Source organism: Brienomyrus brachyistius, chromosome 5 (genome assembly GCF_023856365.1).
Source record: "Brienomyrus brachyistius isolate T26 chromosome 5, BBRACH_0.4, whole genome shotgun sequence".
Classification (NCBI taxonomy): domain Eukaryota; kingdom Metazoa; phylum Chordata; class Actinopteri; order Osteoglossiformes; family Mormyridae; genus Brienomyrus; species Brienomyrus brachyistius.
The window spans coordinates 1,947,401-1,972,428 of NC_064537.1; the positions used below are offsets into that span (position 1 = coordinate 1,947,401).

The 25,028-nt window shown below is 49.5% G+C and overlaps 1 protein-coding gene across 2 annotated transcripts in view; it reads right to left on the minus strand.

Annotated features, from left to right (window-relative positions):
* Positions 1–72: 72 nt before the first annotated feature.
* The window catches only part of pkd1a (polycystic kidney disease 1a), a 58,497-nt gene continuing 33,541 nt past the window's right edge, over positions 73–25,028 (minus strand). Inside the window, exons 17-47 of one of the 2 annotated variants that reach the window (XM_049015500.1) lie at positions 24,119–24,271; positions 21,890–22,030; positions 21,198–21,480; positions 17,301–17,517; positions 16,360–16,519; positions 15,614–15,763; positions 15,020–15,164; positions 13,996–14,619; positions 13,587–13,743; positions 12,976–13,234; positions 12,647–12,842; positions 12,008–12,178; positions 11,598–11,741; positions 11,254–11,479; positions 10,998–11,124; positions 10,723–10,839; positions 10,566–10,615; positions 10,009–10,214; positions 7,547–7,652; positions 7,341–7,456; positions 7,002–7,204; positions 6,664–6,858; positions 6,413–6,552; positions 6,188–6,318; positions 5,893–5,998; positions 5,686–5,811; positions 5,422–5,596; positions 4,823–5,110; positions 4,585–4,719; positions 3,322–3,615; positions 73–3,156 (exon numbers count right to left, since the gene is read on the minus strand). In XM_049015500.1, the coding sequence (XP_048871457.1) occupies positions 2,428–3,156; positions 3,322–3,615; positions 4,585–4,719; positions 4,823–5,110; positions 5,422–5,596; positions 5,686–5,811; positions 5,893–5,998; positions 6,188–6,318; positions 6,413–6,552; positions 6,664–6,858; positions 7,002–7,204; positions 7,341–7,456; positions 7,547–7,652; positions 10,009–10,214; positions 10,566–10,615; positions 10,723–10,839; positions 10,998–11,124; positions 11,254–11,479; positions 11,598–11,741; positions 12,008–12,178; positions 12,647–12,842; positions 12,976–13,234; positions 13,587–13,743; positions 13,996–14,619; positions 15,020–15,164; positions 15,614–15,763; positions 16,360–16,519; positions 17,301–17,517; positions 21,198–21,480; positions 21,890–22,030; positions 24,119–24,271 (6,270 nt within the window). In that variant the 3' untranslated portion in view covers positions 73–2,427. Of the gene's footprint in view, positions 3,157–3,321; positions 3,616–4,584; positions 4,720–4,822; positions 5,111–5,421; positions 5,597–5,685; positions 5,812–5,892; positions 5,999–6,187; positions 6,319–6,412; positions 6,553–6,663; positions 6,859–7,001; positions 7,205–7,340; positions 7,457–7,546; positions 7,653–10,008; positions 10,218–10,565; positions 10,616–10,722; positions 10,840–10,997; positions 11,125–11,253; positions 11,480–11,597; positions 11,742–12,007; positions 12,179–12,646; positions 12,843–12,975; positions 13,235–13,586; positions 13,744–13,995; positions 14,620–15,019; positions 15,165–15,613; positions 15,764–16,359; positions 16,520–17,300; positions 17,518–21,197; positions 21,481–21,889; positions 22,031–24,118; positions 24,272–25,028 lie in introns of both variants that reach the window. The other variant, XM_049015499.1, reaches the window with a different exon arrangement.

Below are 25,028 nucleotides of genomic sequence, written 5' to 3' on the forward strand. Positions count from 1 at the left end.
TTGTCCTTGGTCCATGTTCGGGTGAGATCCCCCCCCCCCCCCCCATTTCAGCGAGACGCGAGAGGGCAGATGTAGCTGTCAAACTCTTTATTTGACTTTGTCAAGTGCAGGAGCATGAGGAGTGTTACAGACAAAAGGACTTAAAACAGAGGAAACGCGTAACAGCGGACTTTAAATGCTGGACATGCAGCATGCATGTGGGCTTTGGCACAATCTTATTGGACGGTGTAACGGGGGGGTGTGTGTTCCTGGTCTGCACTTTGACGACAGCAGGTGTGCCTTGTAGGGCGGGTGTGGCGCCCATCTCCACCTGCGGGGGGCGATGTGTTCATTGAGGCTTTCAGGACAGGCCTTCTCTTCCCTTTAACTCCCTGATACATACATTTTATATGCACTGATTAAGCATCATATGAAAGTACAAACGGAACAATGTGGCCATTGGAACCACGGTGCTGTACCATTTGGGCCCATGACGTTCTTCAGTACCAAATACTAGGACAAGTGCTATAAGGGATGATGTGTGTAATGGCTTGTGGGCTTCCAGAGGTACAGGTCTGTGGGTCGCAGTGAGAGGACCTCCGTCCACGTGGCACTGAACGTCTCCAGTAAAGAAAAGGCTTTCCGTTAGCGCATGTTGCCATGGAAGCAGCCCCATGCTGTCCCAAGAACGATACTGAAATCAGTGCTGCGACCTTATAGCCAATGTAAGAAAAATAAATATTTACAGCAATCCACAATATGTACATATTTACATTGGGCTAAAAAAAAGTTAACTTAGCTGTAATAAAAAATAATTAGATACAATGATTGTGACTGCTTCAGTGACATAAAGCAGAGGAAAAGCTAATTACAAGTGCTGCCCCCCACTGGCTGTTTGGGGCACAGCTGGCTGGGGGGTGGGGCTTGTGCTGGGCGATATTCTGACAAAGGGTCCGGACAAAATGATCCACTGCAGCCTGGGACATGGACACGATGAGAACATTTGATGTCTACTCCCATGCTTAACGAAAAATACGCCGTCATTCTTTGGTTACAAATCAAAACAAATCCCTCGATTTGGGAGGGGGCGTGGGGGGGTTAGGGTCCCTGAGAAAAACAGTGACAGTAAACATTCCTGGGAATAGAAGCACGCTGGCGGTTAGCATTCCGTTAAACACAGAACGAAGAGGAAAAAAACAAGTGGAAGTCGTCAAATATCCTGAAGCACTTCATGAATAATACAAAAGAAGGATAACTCTGTATAGGTTTTTCTTTAAATCGACATAAACTGATAATATATGGCATCATAACAGCTTCACATACAAATAAAGTGCAAGGTAAAAAAAAAAATTAACTTAAGGACTTTTCTGGCTGTTAACTGACGGACAAGCTTTGGCATAAACTGGACAAAAGTAACGATGGGTGTGCAGTTACGTGTGAGCGCTGTTAGGCCTGACAGCTTTGCCTGCACCTGTACCAAGCTTATCGTACTAGAAAGTGCTTTAAGATCAGCTGAGAAGCGTCTTTCGAGACACCGGCATGCTGGTGCCTTTGGCCGCGGGGCCTGCCAGTGTCTCTGAATGGGCGGCTCCAGGGCAGCCTGGAGTTCCTGTGAGACTGCCATGCTTCTGAACCCAGTCTCCTGCTGCCCCATTAGTTTGCCCCCCCCCCCCCCACTCAGTTGGCGTGCTCCTGCATTTTTCTGAGCCTCTGTTTGGGAGACTGGGAGGCTAGTGTGCGTGAGACACTAAGGTGGTTCCTGCTAGGATGTAACCTCCACCTTCCTAGTCTTCACTCCCAGCCCCGTCCCTCCACCCAGAGCTGCTTCGTACCTTTGGTACCTCCCTGCCGAAACATAGGCCTTGACTGGATAAAGTAAACATGAGGCGAAGCAATGGCAAGCTCTGGAAAGCTGTACTTACGTAGTGTACTGCAAAGTTCCTGTTAGTGCATAATACATGTTTCTGAATGTATGTACAGATTGCGACTGCTGTCTACCCACAGTCTCCTTATAAACGCACACAACCAGCAACACACTGGACAAACTTCTAATTAATAATCATCTATGTCGCTCATTTTCTCTTGAAGCATGATTCATGCCTTGTCGATCCCTCAACCAGCCTCCAGGGCTGGTGAGATGGGTGTTGTGGAGGGGGGGTGGGGGGCGTTGTGGGTGATGTTGGCGACCTGCACCTTGTTGCCATGCTGACCGGGTGGCAGGTGTTCATCAACACCTACTGGGCATGACGGATCGAGTGATTGCCTGTACCTGATGCCTGTAAGTCTGTCTTTCCAAAGTCCTGAAACCTGTGCTTGGCTGCCCTCCGTTCAGCGACTTGCTGGACCTCCTGGGTGACAAAGCCTGCTGTCACCCGGCAGCCTCATGTCCTCAAAACGACTCGAGGACGGGGCATTCCCTGTAATCTTTGCATCCCGGGAGGTGGTGCCTCAGGGCCGGGGGTGGCCCGACACATGTACATCTTTGTTGGGGTGCACCTTGTTCTTCAGTGGCGTGGGCCTACGCTTGCGTGTGGGGATGGTAGTGGTATGTGCCGGGTGCCGGAATAGGCTGGATGGGGCAATCTCGCCCTCTGCCTGGTTCTCCCATTCACGCCGAGGCGTGGAAGAAGCGGGGTCTAGGTTCGGATTTGGCCTGCAGCTGTTGGGACCAGCTTCAGACAGCCGGCTCTTATGACAGCCCTTGCCGTGACTCTTCCGCCCAGCAGAATCTCTCCGGCTCTGCTGCCTCGAGGACCGATCCCGCTTTCTGTCCGCACCCTGGTCCCTGTTCTGGTTCCGTTTTCGCGTGTAGCTCTGACGCTGGGCTCGCTCGAGCTGGCATTCAACACGGTATAGCTCCTCAGTGGCCCGCGTGACCCGGTCCAGCTGTTGCAGCAGCGCATCAAATGCGGGCAGCAGTCGCCTCAGAGTGGCCTCCACCTCAGCCCGCTCCCGCCAGGCTGCCCCACCTGGCACGCCTGCTCCACCCTCCCCCAGGCTGCAAGGGCTACAGGAGACGGCCTGCCATGAGGCCTCTGAGTTGGCGTCCACGCTGTCTGGGGTGGGGGGTGCCTCGGGGGTGTCTGGGGGTGGCAGGCAGAGGGACTTGCAGTCACTGGTGGAGGAAGATCGGGAAGGGGGTAGGTCCATGCCCTCAAAGCGAACCTTGTGACGAAACTGGGGGGCAACACAGAAGGAAGGGGCAGGAAGAACAGTCAATCAGAGGTCTATGGGCTGTGCACAGCCCAGCTATGTCTGTAACCCCCCTCATTACCAAGAAGCTCTCATTACAGCTTCATGGGTTATTAAGCCACAGAAAGATGTGTTAGGGATAGCACCAACCTCCTTGGCTCTGCTGAGGCCCATCCACATCTTGAGGCGCCGGAGGAAGAGGTCCACCATCTCGTATGCCTGTGGTTCTACAGCAGGCCGGTACAACTCGGAACGTGCGTGACGGTAGCCGCGCAGCAGCGCCGACACGAGAAGCCACAGCAGGCCCAGGCGCAGCACAGCAAAGCTCCAGCAGTACGCCAGGTAGTCGGCGGAGTGTGCCGGAGGTAGGCTGTATCCCATGCTCAGCAGGGACAGGCAGGCTGTGGCCACACCATCAAGGCCCTCTTGGGATGAATGGAATAGCTGTGTGGGTTAAAAGTGGGAAGGAGAGTGAGAAACTGGGTAACTGCCATAACTGTGTGTGTCTAATAGTTGCTGTATATTTTCTGTGTTTAGTGATGTTTGACTATGTTGTGTCTGTGTGCTGATGGGTCACTGTGGCTGGGCTTGTTGATGACAGGCCATTGTTTCTGTTGATGACTGTGTTGTGTCTGTGTGGTTATGGTTCTTTGAATCTGCCTTTGTCAATTACAGACGATGACAGTTGTCTGTGTTGCTGACAGTTCTTTGAGTCCGTACTTGTTGATGACAGACCATTATTTCTGTTGTATTACTATGTTGTGTCTGTGTGTTGACAACATTTTGTTGTGTGTTGAGGACAGACTTGATGACTATTGTGTCTCTGTGTTGATGACAGCTGTGTCGTTTCCTGATGACAAGACTTGTTTCTCTTGATCACTGTGCTGTATCTGTGTGCTGCTAACTGTTCTTTGAGTCTGTACTTGTTGATGACAGACTGTTCTTTCTGTTGACGACTATGTTCTGTCTGTGCTGATGACCATTCATTCTGACAGCATTTCTTGGTGATTGACTGTTCATGTTGATGACTATGTTGTGTCTGTGTGCTGATGAGAGCTCATCGTGTCTGTGCTTGTTGATGACTTCATCCCCTGGGATAGATAGACACAGTGAAGCTCCTTCATTATAATATCACAGACGATGATATTAATGGTCGATAGCACTGACTCAAAAGCCCAGCCCTCAGCCCCCTGTTCTCATGTACCCTTGTCAAATCAGATTGATGTTTTTCAAACTAACGAAAGTCCTCAACACACTCAACATGTCCCTTCGTGACAGTACTCAAATATGTAAAAGGCTAAAATTCATACTTTGCTTTGAATAATAAGTGAAGGGGGATATGGGGTCATGAAGACACCGGGGATAAGATGGTCTACTATGTGCGGGGTAGTGGACCAGGCATTTGGTTCCTACCAGGTGTCCAGCATGTGCGTATGCCAGCAGTAACACTAGGAAGACCATGGCCATGGCCAGCAGCTCCCAGGCTGAACGCTGCAGGGTCCTACCAAAGACCGTCCATTCGCGCAAGAAACGCAACTGGTGGGAGGCCTGAAGGGGACAAAGGTGACAGTGAGATTCATCACAGGCTACACACATAGTGATGACTATAATCCTGAGTACCAGAACCAGAATATGAGCGTCCTTCCTTCACCTTCAGCACCAGTACGAAGAGCAGCAGGGAGCAGACCTGGGTGAAGGCTTGGTTTTGAAAAGCTAACGAGTAGAAGTTGGTATAGGCTCCACGACGCTGCCGGAAGGAGTCCCACAGCCGGTCAGACAGTGCGGCCCGGCTAAGCTGCAGGGCCACGGCAGCCAGGCACAGCGACAGGCTGCACAGACCCACCACGTTCCATGGCCGCAGGAAGTAGCTACGCCCCTCCCGGCGGACCACAGCACACTGGTGAATGCAGAAGTAAAGCACGAACAGCAGCAGGAAAGCCTGTGGGGAGGGAAGGTGAGGACAAGGAGACGTGAAGGAAACGTCGCCATTCCTGCTAGTTCTACCTGCCACACAGAACTCAAAACGCATGGCCTTGCCAACAATGTATGTCTCAAAGCCTTTTCGTTCCTTCACTTTTTACTTCCTAGCCTCAGTGATGCTGCTGAAATTCATAATACCATCATTTCCTTATTGCCGGACCAGCCAGTTGACTGCTGGGAGCTAGTTAGCGTGACTGTGGGATTCTAGCACAGAGTGAACCATGCTTTAAGCCTTCTATCAGATCTGTGTCGAACAATTGACAGTGTTACCGTGAGCAACAGCGGGAGAGTCAGACCGCTGCGGAGCCCCTGTATGTGGCAGGTCTGGACATCCAGGCTGGATAATGCCCCCTGTTGCACGGGAAACTCCAGCAGGAAGATGACCACCGCCAGCAGGTCCGTGTTGGTATTATAAAGGGAGAATTCAACAAAGAGTGCCTGGCTCCTGAAAACACACCCACAAAGACTGTGAGGGAAATGCTGAGGCTTATCCCTAAACCTCATGACCCTACCAAGGTGGAGTCCTATACTTACAGGGGGTCCAGCCACTGCTGTGCCTGAAGGAGGTCCACTACAGCTTTTGATTCCTCCAGTGATGTCCGCAGCCCCTGAACATAGCCACCGCCAGTGTAGGTGGACATATGACCCCAGTGCCACACCCTGGGAGAGGGGTCAAAGATATCATTCCTGGCGGGGTTGGGATATAACAATATTGCCAGTCCAGTCTGATATTCATCTTACCCAACATCATCTGCAGTGCTCCAGACCCAGGTCCCATTGGGCCCCAAGGCTTGTCCGGCCCCCCCCAGGCCGAGCGTGTTGTTCCCACACCCCGCTGGTGGACATGCTGGAAAGGAGAGAGTGAACAAGTAGCAGATGGAACAGATGTTTAGCTGAGGGGTTCTGCTGTTGAATCCTAAGAATACTCTGTAAGTTAGTGTATCTCCTATGGATGAAGGGAATTAATGAGTTTCAGTGAAACAATCTGTCAGCCTCTTTAGGAGGCCAGAACAGCCCCACACTGGTGGACACTCACCGGAGAGAGACCGGATCTGGCGTAGGCGAGGGGCCCCCAGGAGCACGCTGCCGCTCTCGTACATGAGGGTCTTGGCGTTGTGCAGATAGGGGAGCAGGGAGTCAGAGAGCCAGGTCCACACGTTCTCAGGCCTGCACCGAGACATAGGGGCGGGCAGACTGTTGAAAGTACGGCGTGCATGGTAGGATAACCAGGTCAGCTTTGGCACGGTGCCACACACGCTACCTGCTGATGCGGGCCAGCTCAGCAGTGTGCAGTCGCAGTTCCAGTTGCGTGCGCAGCTGTGGGCGGAGAGTGTCCCTGCCGGAGTTGCCGTAAGTGAGCAGCAGCACCACCAGCAGGAAGAGCATGTAGAACACGAAGTTCTGCGGAGGGTCAGACGGCAACGTGAGGGCATGTAAGAGGGAGGGTGCGTGTGTGTGTGTATGTCCATGGGCATAACCCTAACCCTAACCCTAACCCTAACCCTAACCCACCTTCAGCGTGCTGTGCAGAACCCGCACCTTGCGGGCTTCTTCTCGGGCCTGGAAGAGAGCGAAGCCCTGGGGGGGTCTGACACGGGGGATTCGCTGGCTGACGGGCTCCACGCGGGGGCTCTCCATGAGGATGTCGTGCTCTTCTGGACGCAGCCTACGCACCACCAGGGCATAGTACAGGCCCTCCACCAGCACCTGCCACCAGGAATTACAACAGATACCATAGAATACAGGATACTGTAGACCATAGAGTTCCACATACAGTACTGATGTTCTAGTCACCAACCAGAGGCATGATATACAATAACCTGCTACAATCCATTTCCATATCTCCGTACCTTCAGTGGCTCCAGGATGAGGGAGGAGGCCAGGAGGCTGCCCATGACTGTGATGACCCACATGAGGGCCACCTGGTCACTGAAGCTCAGGCCCAGCCATGTGGCCAGGCCCCCTGACAGTGCCAGTGCTGCCCAGCTGCCCAGCAGAGCTGCCCGGCCACACCAAGCGGGCAACCGCTGATGGCGGCATACATCCGTTATTGCTGTTGGAAAGAGGAGGGAGACTCAATTCAGCATGAGAGAAGCTGAACAACTGCAAACACCCAGGCAAGAAAAGTAACATAAGGAACTGTCAAATGGACAGGAGTACCAAGGCAAAGAAAGTGAAATGTAACTCACTGAAGGGGGACGTGAAAGCGGTTTTGGGGGGCTCCCTCCGCACAACCCCAGGGGGCAAAGGCTCGTTCATCTTCTGTAGAAGGATTACTTCTGTCTTGTCCCCAAAAATGCTGGATCTACAGCCACAGAGAGGAGAACAGTCCATAAGGATCGCTACCATTACCCCCCCGTGTGAGGCCCAGGGTCCACGGCGAGTCTGCACTCACAGGTCAGCCATCTCACTGTCCGTCTGAGCAAAGAACTGCTGAGGCTCACACAGACGGGACACCTGGAGCTGCCCATCAGCCAGGATGCGCTTGATGAGGTCCTCATCTGCGGGAAAACAGGGGCTTCAGCACCTGAGGACTCAACTGATACCCTACAGCAAACAGGGGCTTCAGCACCTGAGGAATCAACTGATACCCTACAGCAAACAGGGGCTTCAGCACATGAGGACTAAACTGATACCCTACAGCAAACAGGGGCTTCAGCACATGAGGACTAAACTGATACCCTACAGCAAACAGGGGCTTCAGCACCTGAGGACTCAACTGATACCCTACAGCAAACAGGGGCTTCAGCACATGAGGACTAAACTGATACCCTACAGCAAACAGGGGCTTCAGCACCTGAGGACTCAACTGATACCCTACAGCAAACAGGGGCTTCAGCACATGAGGACTCAAACTGATACCCTACAGCAAACAGGGGCTTCAGCACATGAGTACTCAACTGATACCCTACAGCAAACAGGGGCTTCAGCATATGAGGACTAAACTGATACCCTACAGCAAACAGGGGCTTCAGCACATGAGGACTCAGCTGATACCCTACAGCAAACAGGGGCTTCAGCACATGAGGAATCAACTGATACCCTACAGCAAACAGGGGCTTCAGCACATGAGGACTAAACTGATACCCTACAGCAAACAGGGGCTTCAGCACATGAGGAATCAACTGATACCCTACAGCAAACAGGGGCTTCAGCACATGAGGACTAAACTGATACCCTACAGCAAACAGGGGCTTCAGCACGTGAGGACTAAACTGATACCCTACAGCAAACAGGGGCTTCAGCACGTGAGGACTCAACTGATACCCTACAGAAAACAGGGGCTTCAGCACCTGAGGACTAAACTGATACCCTACAGCAAACAGGGGCTTCAGCACGTGAGGACTAAACTGATACCCTACAGCAAACAGGGGCTTCAGCACGTGAGGACTCAACTGATACCCTACAGAAAACAGGGGCTTCAGCACCTGAGGACTAAACTGATACCCTACAGCAAACAGGGGCTTCAGCACCTGAGGAATCAACTGATACCCTACAGCAAACAGGGGCTTCAGCACCTGAGGACTCAACTGATACCCTACAGCAAACAGGGGCTTCAGCACATGAGGACTCAACTGATACCCTACAGCAAACAGGGGCTTCAGCACATGAGGACTAAACTGATACCCTACAGCAAACAGGGGCTTCAGCACATGAGGACTAAACTGATACCCTACAGCAAACGGGCTTCAGCACATGAGGACTAAACTGATACCCTACAGCAAACAGGGGCTTCAGCAAATGAGGACTAAACTGATACCCTACAGCAAACAGGGGCTTCAGCACATGAGGACTAAACTGATACCCTACAGCAAACAGGGGCTTCAGCACCTGAGGACTCAACTGATACTCTACAGCAAATGGAGGTGTAGGTTCTTATGTTCCTATTGAAGATTCTCCCATCCCAATCCACTCCATAAACACTCCAGGAAACTGCTTCACAAAACTTTAACTGTTTACTTAATCATAATAAAAGGACCCCAATAGTGTCCATCAGAACTACATTAAAAGTCCTGTTTTTAAACATTACAAGGTAGATCAAATAAATCTTAACATTTTTAAATCGTGTTTTTCAAAGTAATGAACTTGAGCCAATATTATTTTACTGTTCATTACTCAAACTCGTATAAACTTGCATTTAGGCTCCTACAGGAGATTTCAGCAACTGAGAACTTCAATGACCCTTTACAACAAACAGCTGTACAGAAAGATCAGGAATGCTTCAACAGGTTGCATTACTACAGATATAGGAATAAGATTAGAAATGGGTTACTTTCAATGGTTTTATTTAGTCTTGTCTTGTCAGTTTGTTTTATTACACCAATGTAAACAACTGCAGTCTTTCTAGAATATGTTTGCGTTTTTAATCAGGTTATAAAAAACATGCGCTGGGTTTGTTCTGCTGTTCAGTCTCCCATTGATGTCAGCTCCTGTGGAGCCTGTGTGTGTTTGTTTGTCATGTACATATTACATGGTAAAAACATGTTATTTTGAAATTGTGGAGTTCACCTTTTCAGTCCTCACAAGGGAAAACTCCTTTATAGAAATCTGTGACTGTAATAATAATAATAATAAAAAACTAAAAATGCCAATTGCCTTGTATTTTGTCTGGTTACTTATGGTTAAGGTTACGGCTGGGTTGGGTTTAAGGTTATCATTGTTGGGATTGGGGTTTTCCTCATAGAAATGAATGGACGTCCCCATGAATATATAAATAGAAATGTGTGTTTGTGTGTTTATATATGTGTATGTGTGTGCGTGTGAGTGGCACATGAGTGATATGTAATCAAGGCCCTCAAAGCTCCCAAAGTTCTTGAGATGGTGCAGGTCATGGTCCTGACTTTATGGGCCTCCTACCTGAAGAGGTGAAGTACTTGTTCCTGTGGACGTAGCCCCCTGCCTCCTCCTCCTCCTCCGGGACCAGGGCCATGTCCACCCCGAGGTGTCGGCTGCCTTGACCCCTCTTCAGCTTGGGCAGAGCTTCACCCACCACAGCGGGGCTGCCAATCAGCTCAGACCAGTGGCACATCCTCTCCCTCTCCTGCAGACCCCACCTGTGTAGGCTGCTGGAACAGATATGCGTTATTCCACAGGGGGTGGGCTGGATCCTTCCAGAAAACAAAATGTTTTCCGTGAGCTTTCCTTTCACTAATCTGTAAGTAGATCACATTTGTGCTTCTTTAACCAAATACTTTGTTGAAGCTACAGCCCTACGACTGCATACATACTGTTTCCTTGACAGAAACACTCTGCTAATTAAGTTGATTCATATCAAACGTAAAGGGGTTCTGTTCCATTGGCATGTGTTTCCCTCCCGCAGCCCTGCCTCAAACCCCCGTTATCCTGTGATTTTCTGTTTCCTAAAGTCACATCACTGTCAAGTCACTTATTTAAAGTGGTAAGAAGAAACTCACCTCTTTGAAGAAAGAGTGGGAAGGTCCACATTGGTCTCCTCTGAGTAGGTCTGGAGGAGAATGGACATTGCAGAAAGGGGGGTTTGATTTGTCAGCCTGCATTATAAATGAGGTGGGGGGGATTAAGTGCTTTTCTCACAGAGCGAGAACTACTGACCTCCCCTGGAAGTCCATTCAGGATCAGAAAGGAGCTGCCCACCAGGGAGTTATCCAGAAAATCATCAATCTCCAGGGACGCTTGGTCCACCTGAGGAGGTACCTGCTTCAGTACCACCTGACACACAGTGAAGACAGGAATCCACACTATTAGATAACTATGAACGCTGGTATTACAAAGTGCTGTTGTTGACATCATGTACGATATTGGATGATACGATGTATAAGTTGTCAGCATACAGTTTTAGCCATGAGGAACGTCTTCAAGAACTTCACCTTGCCACGGGCTGCCCTGAAAACCCAGAGTACCAGTAGGTAGAGGGGGTACACAGCCAGGCAGCTCTCAAGCCCTATCAGCAAGGCCTCCCCATGACCGGTGGTCTGCTGGGACATCGTGATGAAACTGCAACCATAAAAGCACACGTCAGCTATCTTCTCAGCCAGATACACATGTTCTCCCATGTCCATCGCCGGAGACCTAGGCCCTAAATCCCCACTCACTGCCCCATGGTGAAGACTACATGGGCTTTACCTCCATTTCCTGTCACTCAGGTTCCTGTTGGTCACTAAGGTGTACCACACTGCGTTGGCCAACAGGATGAGATGAACAAGTAAGGTACAGCATGTTGCCCTCTGCAGGCGAGTGAAAGGGCTGCGTAGGGGGCGATCGAACAGTGACAGCCAGATGTGGCCATCGGACACGGCTCGTTGCAGTTCCCAGGTGAGGCGTCGTGGCAGGTGATGGAGGTTTGCCTCAGCTGGAAGAGCATGGGAACAGGAACAGTGTAAGCCTCTCAAAAGCCATTCGTAGCATAAGGACGACCTAAGTTATGAGCATAAAGTATAATCTTGATGGAAGAGATCATTAGCTCTTACAGGCTGCCTCCACCTCGATCTCCACCCTGCCATCCGTCCGGTCATTGTCCACCGATAGCCATTCCTCTACCAAGAAGTAGTAGCCGTTCCCATTCTGTAGGTCCTTCACAAGAACGTACTGTAGCATCCAAGCTGGACTGAGGCCTACAGGGAGAGAGAATTTTTTGTGTAGACGCTCCTACCCAATTTGTTCACCTAAAAATTTTCAATACAGACCTGTTTACCCAACGCAATTCTACATTGTAGACCTGTTCACCTAATGTAAATCTGTGCTTCAGGCTTTAATTATCCTATGGAATTCTACAATGCCCCTTAAGAGAATACCACAGTTATTTTTGACTCAATCAGTTTTAACATCTAGGCTCTTTGACGTAATGAAGACTGTATGAAGAAAGGTATAAGAGCCACACCTTTGTTGTCATGCCAGATGCGGATCTTCCACAGGTTGCCGAGGCTGGAGTCGGTAGATATTTGGAAAATGTCCAGGCTGTTACGGGTGAAAGCGCCGCTGCAGTCCAGGTGTCGGTGGCCACTGCGGCCCTCACGTCCGTAAAGACTGATACCCACGTGGGCAGTGGTGCCTGGCGGGAGGAAGGAAACGGCACAACTATGAGCTGTATGTGCAGATCTGCATGCTGTTCTCTGTCTGGGTAAGATATATTCAAACTACATAGTAAACCAAATCGAATTGCTTTTTGGTCGTTGTATCTGCCTTATCATTGTCGCCATGCTATATTGTATTCGGGTTGTTGTATCATTATTTTCATGCTGTACTGTATTCGGGTTGTTGCCTTGCTGTATTGTATTTGGGGTGTTGCCTTGCTGTATTGTATCCGCAAGTTCACAGCCCTAATGGACACTTAGGATTCCTTGGTTGCACCCATTTATACTTGATGCACCCTTTATTACTTCTGTAGATTATGATGAATATGTGACTTCTATCAAAGTCTGAGGTTTATCAGTTCTTACTTTTTTGTACCTGACTCATGTACCTTTTCAGTCGGCAGAGCCGGAGGTAAGACCCTCTGGAGGGCCCGCGTGGGACCTACCTGCTCCATGGCCCCAGCCAGTCTTCACCTGCACCTCATACTTGAACAGGCCCTCCTTTCCACAGAGCGGCACCACGGCTGCCCGTCGCAGGTCCAGCTGGTCCAGTCTGTGCAGGATGACGGCCGCAACCGAGTAGCAGAGCAGCCCCACCAGGCACGTGAGCAGCACCACCATGTTAGGCTTCCCTGGGGGGTCCTACCATGCCACCAAGCAAGAGCAAGAGGGTCAATCATCTCTCAGCAAAAGATTATGGGTCAGATTTCTGCAGGTCCACTGTGCAACACAATGTGCATGACACCATAAGCTCAATCTGGCACGTCTCCCTCACCGGCAGGATGAATGTCACTGCATCTTGTGGGGCAAACAAGCTGGCAGCGAAGGAAGTGAGGTGGCTGGTGCTACAGACAGCGTGGTCGGCGGTGGTCTCAGCCAGCGGCAGCATGCCGTCCGTGCGCCACACCTTCTCACTCTCGCTGAAGTACTGGCAGAGCGAGGAGAAGACGGCGACCTCCAGGAGCACCCCGCCCGCCTCGGCTCCACACCCTGTCGTCACGTTCACATAATAGTCTTGCGTGGTGTCGTACAAGCTGTGGGAAGGCCCATGTCAAGCTTTTGTGAGGAACGCGAGAAAGCAAGGGAAGCACAGAAGATGCAATGTTCCACAGAAGATGCTTCAGTGTTGAACTATCTTTTACTATGCGACATAATGTTCAGTAAACAGGCTGTAAACCTGTAGGGACTGATACTGTGAACCTCTATCTCCAACTAAGTCCTACAAACTCTCTATAATCTGAAGGTGCCAGAAAAACACTGAAACCTACTGAACCCAGGACAGAGAAGCTGAAGATGACCTATATAATGGATACTTGACCACCTGGGGAAGAATGTACATAGTTCCACAAGCAAAGGACGACACGTAAGGGCTTGGGGGGGCCTTACTGTGGAGACAGAAAAAAGGTGTAGGGCTGGTGATCTGTCTCCATGAACATGTTCAGGGAGATGGTCTTGTGCTGGGAGCAGTTGTGTTCATTGGGCCGGGGATGGCTGTGCAGATAGGCCATAATGGTCAGGTTCTCCCCAGTGAAATCATCTCCACCTGTAATAGCAACATCAAGTTATGCTCTATGCTACAGCCAACTACAGCCAGCTAACTTTCTTGCTCAGATAGTTAAGACCTTTCCTGTCTAAAGGGCAATTGTCTGTTGGTTGAGAAGGCTTCCTCCTTCCTGCCACAGAAAATGGAATGCCCCTCAAAAATACTTTTGTGTCATAGGTTTCTGTTGACCAATATGACTAAAGATGTCCCACAGCTTCCTGCTAAGTCACACAAGCATCTCTGGTGCCTTACCGTCCAGAGGACTGAAGAAGATCTGGATGTGCAAGCCCGCCTGGTTGTTGGTGTTGTTAGTTCTGACCCAGGCGATGATGGAGTCGCATGCACTGATGTTGGTGGCTACTGTCATTAGCTTCTTGGGCGTGGGGTCATCGCTACTGTTGGCTACGGTAACAGTGATGGCCTGGCCTTGGTCCAGGCTGACAATGGGGATGTGTGTGCCGTTCTCTGTCTGAAACTCCATGGAGGCCACCTTGGTGGAAACACTGTAGTTGCTGACGAAGTTGAAAGGGAAGGGGTTGGATTTGACTTGGACGAGGAGCTGGATGACGCGGGCCTGCCCCCCCAGGGTGAAGGCGAAGGCGTGCGGGATGGAGAACGGGCACACCACGCTCTGGTTGTAGCACAGCAGGCTCTTTGGGTCGGCCCGTTTGCCGGCAGCATAGATCTCAGTTCCTCGCAGCACCAGCGGCTCCTCGTTCAGCACCCGTGAGTGCATGAGGATGCGCATCAGCTCCGAGGACAGGTTGTAGGCCCGTGCCGCCACGCGCAGCGGGTAGTGATCACTTAGCATCGGAAGCCGATCCTCCGACTCGGGCATTGGGGGCGGGGCCTGGCTAACCAGGTGGATTAACCCACCTGAGGGACAGAGACATTCTGTGTGACATCAACCAAACAGAAATAGCTAAAACCTAAAAGCACTGTGTGTCTCATTGGGTTAGAACTCTATTCCTGTGATGGGACGGTCTCAGGTTTAAATCACACAGTTGAGCATATAGAGTCAACTCAACTATTGATTGAAACAAAATCTTGGTCTAAATATTTACTTTCTGGACCTGAACTTTCCACATCGGCCTTTGAGCAAGGACCTTAACTGTCTGACCCTGCTTTTGTGAGAAATGTAAATTACTTTCAATACAACTGATCACTATATAAATAACACGTAAAAAGGATTACTGATATTTGGCTTGCAGGTATAGCTCTCTGATGGCTGTGGCACCTTACTGGTGCACAAATATCATCCCAACAGGCTTCTCACCCATGATGTTGAGGATGTTGTCGGCGATCTCAGTGGGGGTGACCGTGCCCTGCTTGGTGTCACTCTGCAGTATCTCCAGCATGGACTCCAGCTTGTTCAGTGTGCTGTTCTGACACTCTTCACAGATAAACTCTCGGCTCACCGCCTGCCCGACCGGTCGGTGCACACAGAAACACAAGCACACCTGTTACTCACGCCTGGCTGCAAACAGAGATCAAGTTTTGCAGTAATTTGGTTTATGTCCAGAGGAACAAAGAGCTTAAACAAAAAACAAGACACAACCTACCTCTAACTCTGTAAACCACAGCAGATATGAAACATCTATCACCTCACAGACGCATTATGATTCTTCATGTAGCTTTCATAAATAAATATTTGTATTACAGATCAACTGGTGGCCCAGTGGGCAGCACAATGGTCTTTCCTGCCTTTTGCAAAGTTTTACTGTATCTACAAATATGGACCAGCCGCCTGGTGTCCTCACCCAGAATGCACTTCTCCTCCTCTGAGGGCACACAGATACAGACCCAGTGCATACCCCACTGGACACATCTGGATAATGCTCTGCCGTAACCCCCACCCACCCAGTCTCACCGTGCACTGTGCCAGGGCAGCCGAGGTCTGCTGAATGTCATTGACCGTGTTGAGGTCCAGGGAGGTGAGGGCACGGGTGATGTTGCTGCGCACGGCTACGCGATACAGCCTCTCTGCCTTGGTCACCTCCATGCCAGACCTGGTCTCGTACTGCACAAGGAGAGTGAGCATATGTGTGCGTGTCTCTTTACTGGATAAATATTGTTTTACTTCATTTCCTGCATACTATACATCCATCCATCCATTCTCCAAACCGCTTATCCTACTGGGTCGCGGGGGGTCCGGAGCCTATCCCGGAAGCAATGGGCACGAGGCAGGGAACAACCCTGGATGGGGGGCCAGCCCATCGCAGGGCACACTCACACACCATTCACTCACACATGCACTCCTACGGGCAATTTAGCAACTCCAATTAGCCTCAGCATGTTTTTGGACTGTGGGGGGAAACCGGAGGAAACCCCACGACGACATGGGGAGAACATGCAAACTCCACACACATGTGACCCAGGCGGAGACTCAAACCCAGTTCCCAGAGGTGTGAGGCAACAGTGCTAACCACTGCACCACCATGCCGCCCCAGCATACTGTACAACAAGGCTAAAATTAAAATGGGACTTAAAGGGAATTCCTTACAAATGCAGGTGTTTGTGACTTAGGGTAGACTTAGGGTTCGTGAGGATGTTAGGGTAGATTTAGGGTTAGGGGTTTGTGAGAATGTTAGGGTAGACTTAGGGTAGGGGTCTCACCTCATTAAGCACTGTGATGAGGGCCAGACAGAGCTCTCGGACTCGCTGAGGGTCCCCCTGTCTGAGAAGGTCCCACAGTGTGGTGCTGCTCAGATGATGTAGCCACTGGGCAAGGCTGTCGTAGCCCGTGGGAACGTCGGGAAGCACCACCTCCAGGGTCCTGTGATACACAGGGGGCATCAAGCTCCACTGTCAAATTTTCACTGCCATTAGACAAACACTGCAGCAATGATATGCTAAACAGACTGATAAATGCTACATTCTATATAGACAATAACTGCGTCAATGGCATGCTAGACAGCATGCTGCATACCACACAGGCAACAAATGCGGCAATGACATGCTAAGCAGAATGCTGCATACTGCAAAACAACTGCGGCAATGACATGCTATACAAGATGCTACATGCCATACAGACAATAACTGTGGCAATGACAGGCTAAATGGCATGCTACATACTACATGGAAAACAGCATGCTACATAGATCGTCTACATAGATTGTGTGTCTCCGTGTGAGTGCATCTGTGTCCCTGTGTCTGCGTGTCTCCGTGTGAGTGTGTCTCCATGTGCGTGTCTCTGTGCTCCTGTGCAGCTCTGTGTGAGTGTGTGTGTATTCCTGTGTCTGTGGCTCCGTGTGAGTGTGTCTGTGTTCCTGTGTCTGTGTGTCTCTGTGTGAGTGTCTCCGTGTTCCTGTGTCTGTGGCTCCGTGTGAGTGTCTCTGGGTTCCTGTTTGTCTCTGTGTGAGTGTGTCTGAGTTCCTGTGTCTGTGTGTCTCTGTGTGAGTGTCTCCGTGTTCCTGTGTCTGTGTCTCTGTATGAGTGTCTCTGTGCTGCTGTGCCTGTGTGTACCTGTATGAATGTGTCTATGTTCCTGCATCTGCATGTGTCCGTGTGTGTGTATCTACACAGGTGCGCTTGTGGTCCTGTAGCCCGCTGCTCACTGGTTGAGTGCCATGATCGCTGCCCCTTGGTCGTCCTCCACCACCAGTGACACATTCACCCTGTAGTTGCTGGCATGGAACCCCGGAGGCAGGTAGCTGGCATGCTCGCTGCTGGTGCCCTTGTACACGCAGAAGTCCTCACAATCCAGAAAGGAGCACCGTGTCACCAACAGGCTGTATAGCAATGGTGCGTCACTGTCGTCCGAGTCTGTGTAGCCTGGGGGAACATCATCTCGCGCTTAGGGGCTTTCACTTACTTCTGGACAATCATCTGTTTCATATCAAATAAAAACAAAGTCGATCAAGCTGAAATTAACAAAAAATTGTATCTTAGTGGGTAGATGAATTCCATCTGCACTGAGGCACATTCCAGGAAAGGAATCCTTGTAATCCATGCATATAACTATCATGAAGTCTTTGTAGATGATGGAACTGATCCCAGCTCAGTGTTTGGGAATGTAGTCCACTTTCAGTAAACATGGAAACATGGTACCAGCAACATGGAGTAGGAAGAGCCTGAGAAGCAGAAGCACTACATGAAGGAGCTGGTTTTCCAGCCCTAGTTCTTCTCAGTAACCTTCATGAGTAGCGAGGTTAAACTGATTCCGGGTCAGCTTGTAGGTGTTTCCAGTAACAGAATGCCCTGCATATATGCTACTCTTCATATTAGCCAGATATCTTAGATTAAGCCATAGACTCCATAGTGCACAACCGAATGTAAAGGCTATTGAGCTTGTGCGTGTTATCTGAGGACGTGTCTTCATGCCATCCTGCCTGTGCAGAATGTTTGAGTCTGTTTATTCAAATAGTACTGGAGCGAATTCTCGAAATAACTCTGCGTGCCTCAAAACATACCAAGATGTTCCTTTCTGAATAAAAACATCAGTTTTCTATACTACTAGCACTACCAATAATAATAATAATAAGCAAACGATTTTTATGTAACACAACAGCACAGTACAGGTGGTCTATCTGCATCTTGTTGTAGCTGTTCATCACACAGACGTTTGCTGCATGCTTATCGTACCACACGGTAGCTCTGAACAGCGGATCATCACACGGCCGCCGGCGCCGCCTGTTCCCCTGACGCTCTTATTACTGTGTCTGCTGTCAGGCATCTCTTGATCAGTGTATATGCTTTTCTATGGACCTCACACATAAATGCGATCAGACGTGATTCGACATAAGCTATATACGGATCAGCCAATCACACTTTTTAAACCAAACCACCTCTAACCTGGGATATTACCCAGCGCTCTCTGCTTCTTCGGCTTTTCTCATGACCCAATGACCCAAATGACCCAAAAGACAGTGCTTAGAATATCCTATGAAATACCCATCTTACCATGGCTTTGGTAAATACTATTTTATTACTGGTCCAGAGATATCATGTGGGTCTTGATTATTATCGTGTAAGGTAGTTCCGGCAGCCTAATAGCAGTTCTATATTAATGCGCACTAATTTCACTCAACACTCAGAATATTTATGATGTGTGACTTTTTACTTATAAATCCTATATATCCTTATTTTTCAAAACACAATCGCTAGTCTGTTCTCGTTTCTAAGGTAACTTAATAATGTTCCACTGTGTTCTTATAAAAATAGTCCCTATAAGTATACAGTATCTGGTCAGGTCAGGGTGTCCATCTAATCCATGTCAGGAGGTACGACAGGGTTTGTAAACATTTCAACCATTTAAATGAAAAGCACCCGTATTTCACTTAAGCACCGAGTTCTTGCTGCATGCTGATTGGTCAGCCTCCTATAATCATGCAAGTGTCACTAATGTTAATGTGAAACAGCTGGATGAGTCTCTCAATCACAGAAACAAACCAGTAAAAGTACAAGATGAACCAAACAATTTAGCCGAGCACAGGAGCCATTCTGTTTTAAAATAGTTCAGTTTTAATGTTTAGTTGTAGTAGCGCATAGTGTCCATCCTGACATTAATTAGGTGCCCCCCCTTGGTCAGACTACACACTGCAAGTCCCTTAGTCCTTTCGTGTCCAGAGTATGTCATGAACTTTTCATCTGCAACACTTTACTATCAAATTTATAGCTTAGATAGCGACCAAAACACAGTAAGGTGTTTGTATTTTCATGTGTGCATTTTAAGGGATGTGTCTGTAAATGGCACTGGAGCTAAACATGCTTTTCCCATTATGTCAGAGTTACCTATACTGTCACTGAAGAGAAGCATAAACATTAGAAGTTCACATTGACCTCTTTTTTTACCCTTATGACCCTTATGCCACACAGACAACTGTGGCAATGACAGGCTAAACAGCATGCTACATGGTAAACAGCATGCTACATGGTAAACAGCATGCTACATGGTAAACAGCATGCTATATGGTACATGGTAAACAGCATGCTACATGGTAAACAGCATGTTATATGATAAACAGCATGCTACATGGTAAACAGCATGCTACATGCTACATGGTAAACAGCATGCTACATGGTAAACAGCATGCTACATGGTAAACAGCATGCTATATGGTACATGGTAAACAGCATGCTATATGGTAAACAGCATGCTATATGGTAAACAGCATGTTATATGATAAACAGCATGCTACATGGTAAACAGCATGCTATATGGTAAACAGCATGCTACATGCTACATGGTAAACAGCATGCTACATGGTAAACAGCATGCTACATGGTAAACAGCATGCTACATGCTACATGGTAAACAGCATGCTACATGGTAAACAGCATGTTATATGGTAAACAGCATGCTACATGGTAAACAGCATGCTACATGCTACATGGTAAACAGCATGCTACATGGATCGTCTACATAGATTGTGTGTCTCAGTGTGAGTGTGTCCGTGTGAGTGTGTCTGTGTTCCTGTGTCTGTTTCTCTCGGTGTGAGTGTGTCTGTGTTCCTCTGTCTGTTTCTCTCGGTGTGAGTGTGTCTGTGTTCCTGTGTCTGTGTGTCTCCGTGTGAGTGTGTCTGTATTCCTGTGTCTGTTTCTCTCGGTGTGAGTGTGTCTGTATTCCTGTGTCTGTGTGTCTCCGTGTGAGTGTGTCTGTATTCCTGTGTCTGTTTCTCTCGGTGTGAGTGTGTCTGTATTCCTGTGTCTGTTTCTCTCGGTGTGAGTGTGTCTGTGTTCCTCTGTCTGTTTCTCTCGGTGTGAGTGTGTCTGTATTCTTGTGTCTGTTTCTCTCGGTGTGAGTGCGTTTTATGACTCCCGCTCTCCATTCCTAAACTGCGAGGTGTGAACGGGGGACTGTTTTCGCAATGTTTGCTCAATGTAGCTTGTTTTGTTTCGTGAAAAGTGAAAAGAGCAGCTTCCGGCTAGTCGGAGGACCAGGTCATCAGAAGAAAAAATCATTTAATAACAATGTTAACAGGTTCAGTTTCTTTAGAAATTGTTCTTCATGTTCAGGAAGAGATATTCAGCAGAGGTTTTGCACAGTTACCGGTATTTGTGGCTTTATTTTTAAATGTTTATATGCCGGGTCATGGGGGCGGCACGGTGGTGCAGTGGTTAGTACTGTTGCCTCACACCTCTGGGACCCGGGTTCGAGGCCTGGGTTATGGATGGATATGCCGGGTCACTGAAGACCTGAGGTATGTAATAGTGCTTAAGGGTTAAATTGTGAATAGAATTAATGTTCTTCCGAAAAATTAACCACGATTTAGTTTATTATTATTATTGTTTGTTGGCTGTGGCGTAATAAACCACTTTGAGGTGTGCGGCAATATGTAAACAATCAATGACAACTTGGTGAATTGCGGCCCTCTGCGGATCTAACCCAGCGCCTTGGTGACGTGCTCGGGAATCCCGATCCCCCCCCCCCAGAAAAATTTGATTAGAGGACCAGGCGCCTGAGCACATAATTTAGCGACATTTAGCATGATGACACAAGGTGACCTCCTCACCCGTGCAGGTGAAGTGCAGCTTATCGACGAGGCTCTGGAGACGAGGCACATCAGGCTGCAGGGAACAGGAGCCGCCTGCAGGGGGCAGGTTGGGTCGCAGCACGATGGACGCCACGCCCTCACCGTCCATGGCCGCGTCGCTGACGTGCAGGCTGAAGATGTAGGAGATGCCGTCGCGCAGGGCACCCTGACGGAGCACCAGGTTCATGCCGTCGCTGCCCGTGGAGGTGGTGCTCATGTTCAGGACCAGGCTCTCATTCTTCAAAGTCTTCACTGTCCAGTACTTGTAGGGAGGTAGAGAGGGATGATGAAACAAATATACCCTTGTACGATTTTTTTGACCCAGCCATTTATAGTGTTTTACTTGATGATGCATAATTAACCACATGGCTTTGGGACAGGCAGCTGAGCTCAGCGCAAGGCTACCATTGGACAGAAATGACGTCAGTGTGCAACCAACAGCGAGGCTGCGGTGTAACTTATTACAGGTGACATCATCCCACCCACTGCGTCCGAGAGTCTCCTTCAAAGCTGGCGACTTCATCACTGGAAAAATCACTACCGACATTTCATGGCAAGAACGTCACTCTGTGTAGATCCTAGATGCCTGATCAGAATGACAGTCTGGGATAAATCTCCCATGAGTCACAGCGGCGATGTCGCACGGCTCAGAGCGTGCGCTTTGGACTTACCCCGCGGTGCGACGCCTCGCAGTTACTGCACGTGCCGGCCAGGTAGACGTAAGAGCTCTGGCTGACCTCATACATAGACTTAGCCTTGCAGGAGACGCAGTCCAGGGACACCATGGGGATTCGGCCACTGTGCACCAGCACCTGAGACGGTGAGCGAGAGGGACAGCCATCAAGCCGCCAGCCGGGGATGGGGCAGACACAAAGCCGCGCACCGCTGTGGAACGTGACCTGCTCACAGGCCAACCAACATCAGACACACACATACACAGACACACATCCCACGCGGCAGATACCAGGCCAGCTGTATGTCCTCTGGCCCTATAAGGGGGCAGGCTGCAGGCCGGCCATCCATCCAACATTTTTGGAGTGGGTTAAGGACCTCTGAGCAAGGGCCCAACTAAGATGTAGCTGCTCGGCTGACTGTTGAGATTGGAACTGATAAGCTTCCGATCAGAGGCAGAGGCATAGCCCACAGAGCCACGCACTGCCCTCCTGCATGCCAAGCTGACCAACACTCATTAATACAAGCAGGACAGATGCAAGTGTTTCAGGGGTCTGTATTGATGCAGTGCCAGTCTAGAGGTAATGAGCACCGGCGAGACCTGATAATGAGGCAGTAATGGGCACCGCTGAGGGCCAGTCAAACATTCACTCACTATGCAAGAAGCTTCTGGCAAGGCAAGGAAAATAACCTACTTGTGAGTGTGTGTGTGGGGGGGGGGGCTATTTTACTTTATTTTTAATGGCTCTGCTCTGCTGGTGAGTTGCACACATACAGTGTGGGGTGAGCTACAGCGAACTGGAAAAAAGCGAACAAAGCCGCAGTTGCTCTGCTGGAAGGGTCTCATGCTTTGAGATGATCCACGGAAACGGCAAAGGTCTGGTACTGCAAAGGAAACAAACTAGAGAAGAGGGCAGGCAAACTCTGAAATGCACAGGGACTTGAGAAACTTCCGCATATTTCGATTCTGAGAATGGAGCCCCCAGGATGGCCAGGCATTCGAGACCAAACATATCGGCATCGGCGCGGAACATTCTGCCAGCTTCCATTCTACACTTTATAATGGAGGAGCGCGACCCCCCCAGGTTACCCCCTGAAGCCACACATCAGCTCTCACCTGCCTAGCGGCATAGCGTTGCCAGCCCCCCCCCCCCCCCCGATGGGCGAAGACGTTTTATGCTTCGTGGATGCAGGGCACGCCAGGAAGGCTTTCTAATGCAAATTGTCCCTCATTTCGCCTCATCTTCTCCGCTAAGTATTCCTAGAAACATTTAGCTAGCAATCACAGGAATGATTCGGTTCTGGAGCCGGCTGGGTGCATTGCTACTGCTACGAGGACCTTGGTGAGACCAGGCTGGAACATGGTAGTGAGGACTTGGATGTAGGTTGGAGATAGTGCCTTTCTGAGGAATGACACTGCAGCCGAAGGTTAGGAACTAAACTACGGGACACAAAACGCCCAGCCACTGTCAGGATGTTTACTTGTATCCACATTATTTAGTAAGTATGTTTATGTTGGGCCTGCAGACAAAGCCCTGTAACACGAGCCAGAGCTGTGTTTAGGAAAAACCTTTTCAAGATGTACCAAACTGGGGGCACAAAGTAAATGCAAAAAGTGTCCTTTAAGATGAGGATGGGGACAGGACCGTCTGTCAGGGTATGGGGGACAAACCCCCCCACCCCAGGGTGTCTGAGGATGACTGGCAGTTTAAAAGACAAAGCAACAACACAGACTTCCACCAACACTTGGCAGGAGATGCACAAATCCAGCATTGAAGGGTGTCTGGACGTTCTTTACACTGCAGCAGGCGTGAATGTGGAACTCCAGTCTGATCAGGATATTAAAGATCAAAACAAGCAATTAACAACATAAAAAATAGAGAAACCAGATCAGCAAAACCAAATCGAGGTGAAGCTAAGATTAAATCACATTAGCTTGTGACCCCCCCCCCGTCGGGCTGGAGGATGTCAGACATACCTGATGCTAAATCAGATTTGGGGTGTTTGTCATGGCCCAATCTGACACCTGAGACTGATACTCAAATGATCGAAAATGAAATTCAAAGCAATAGAAATGGTAGGTTTTATGCCCTCCTGTAAAATGCATATAATATACTTGCTTCTCCTTTTGCTGTACTAACAGCCCATACTGCAAAGCATCGCTTCTACACCTCCACAGCTAAGGGACACGCCTTGTGTTTATGTGTCTCCCCGGCCTTTCGCCTTACCGTCTGATTGGTGGATTCGGGACTCATGCCCTCCTTGCTGATGGTGAGGCGGAAGGTGTAAGTGACGTTGGCCTCTAGCTCGCTGCCTGGGATGCCCAGAACAGGCCCGTTGGAGCCCAGGCCAAAGTTCAGGCTGGAGCAGTGCCCAGGACCCTGTGGCGAGACAAAGCAGTGAATGCTTTTTGACGGCCGATGATGTTTAGTTGGCTGGCGATATAAATCCCTATGAGTGAGGCACCAGGGCTTAGACAAGGAGATTTTCAACACACAGCATTTTTGGTAAGGTCTCAGTAAAGTCATTTCCTGTGGCTCGTACATTTATGGAGCTGGAATTATAGGTCTTTAACTTAATGACTGCCTGATCTATTTCTTCTCCAAAGAGGACCTATAATGTTTTCCATCAGGTCTCATGGACGTCTAATGGCGGCGGACCCTCAGGCTTTAGTTCTGTCTGCTGGCTGTTTCCCGGCTTTTTAAGAGAATCATTTCATTATCTTCCATGCCGTTTTATTATTTCTGTAATGGGTTAGTCAGTCTTGCAGACAGTTGCTTGGGAAGAATGTTCACTTCGCAAGACGTCCGCGTAGGGAAGGGAGAGAGAGATGGTGTAGCTACAAGGGGTGACTAGACCCGAACCACTGCTTAATTATGGGAGTGTGGGCCGGCAAGAGTGGGCGGAGGGGTGGGATTTGCAACAGCCAGTTGGTCTGAGCCCAGGGCAGCTTTACAGTCCCACCCAGCTCCTCCTCGGTTTAAATGCTAACAAATTGAATGCACACCCCCTTGAGTGGGCCCATTCCAGCCACGTTAGGGGAGAAGGACCTCAGTCCTGTCACACTGACCAGGCCTCTGAGTCACTCCATCCCACGCAAGCTCACCAGCCAAGTATGAGTGGGCAGATGGAAAAGTA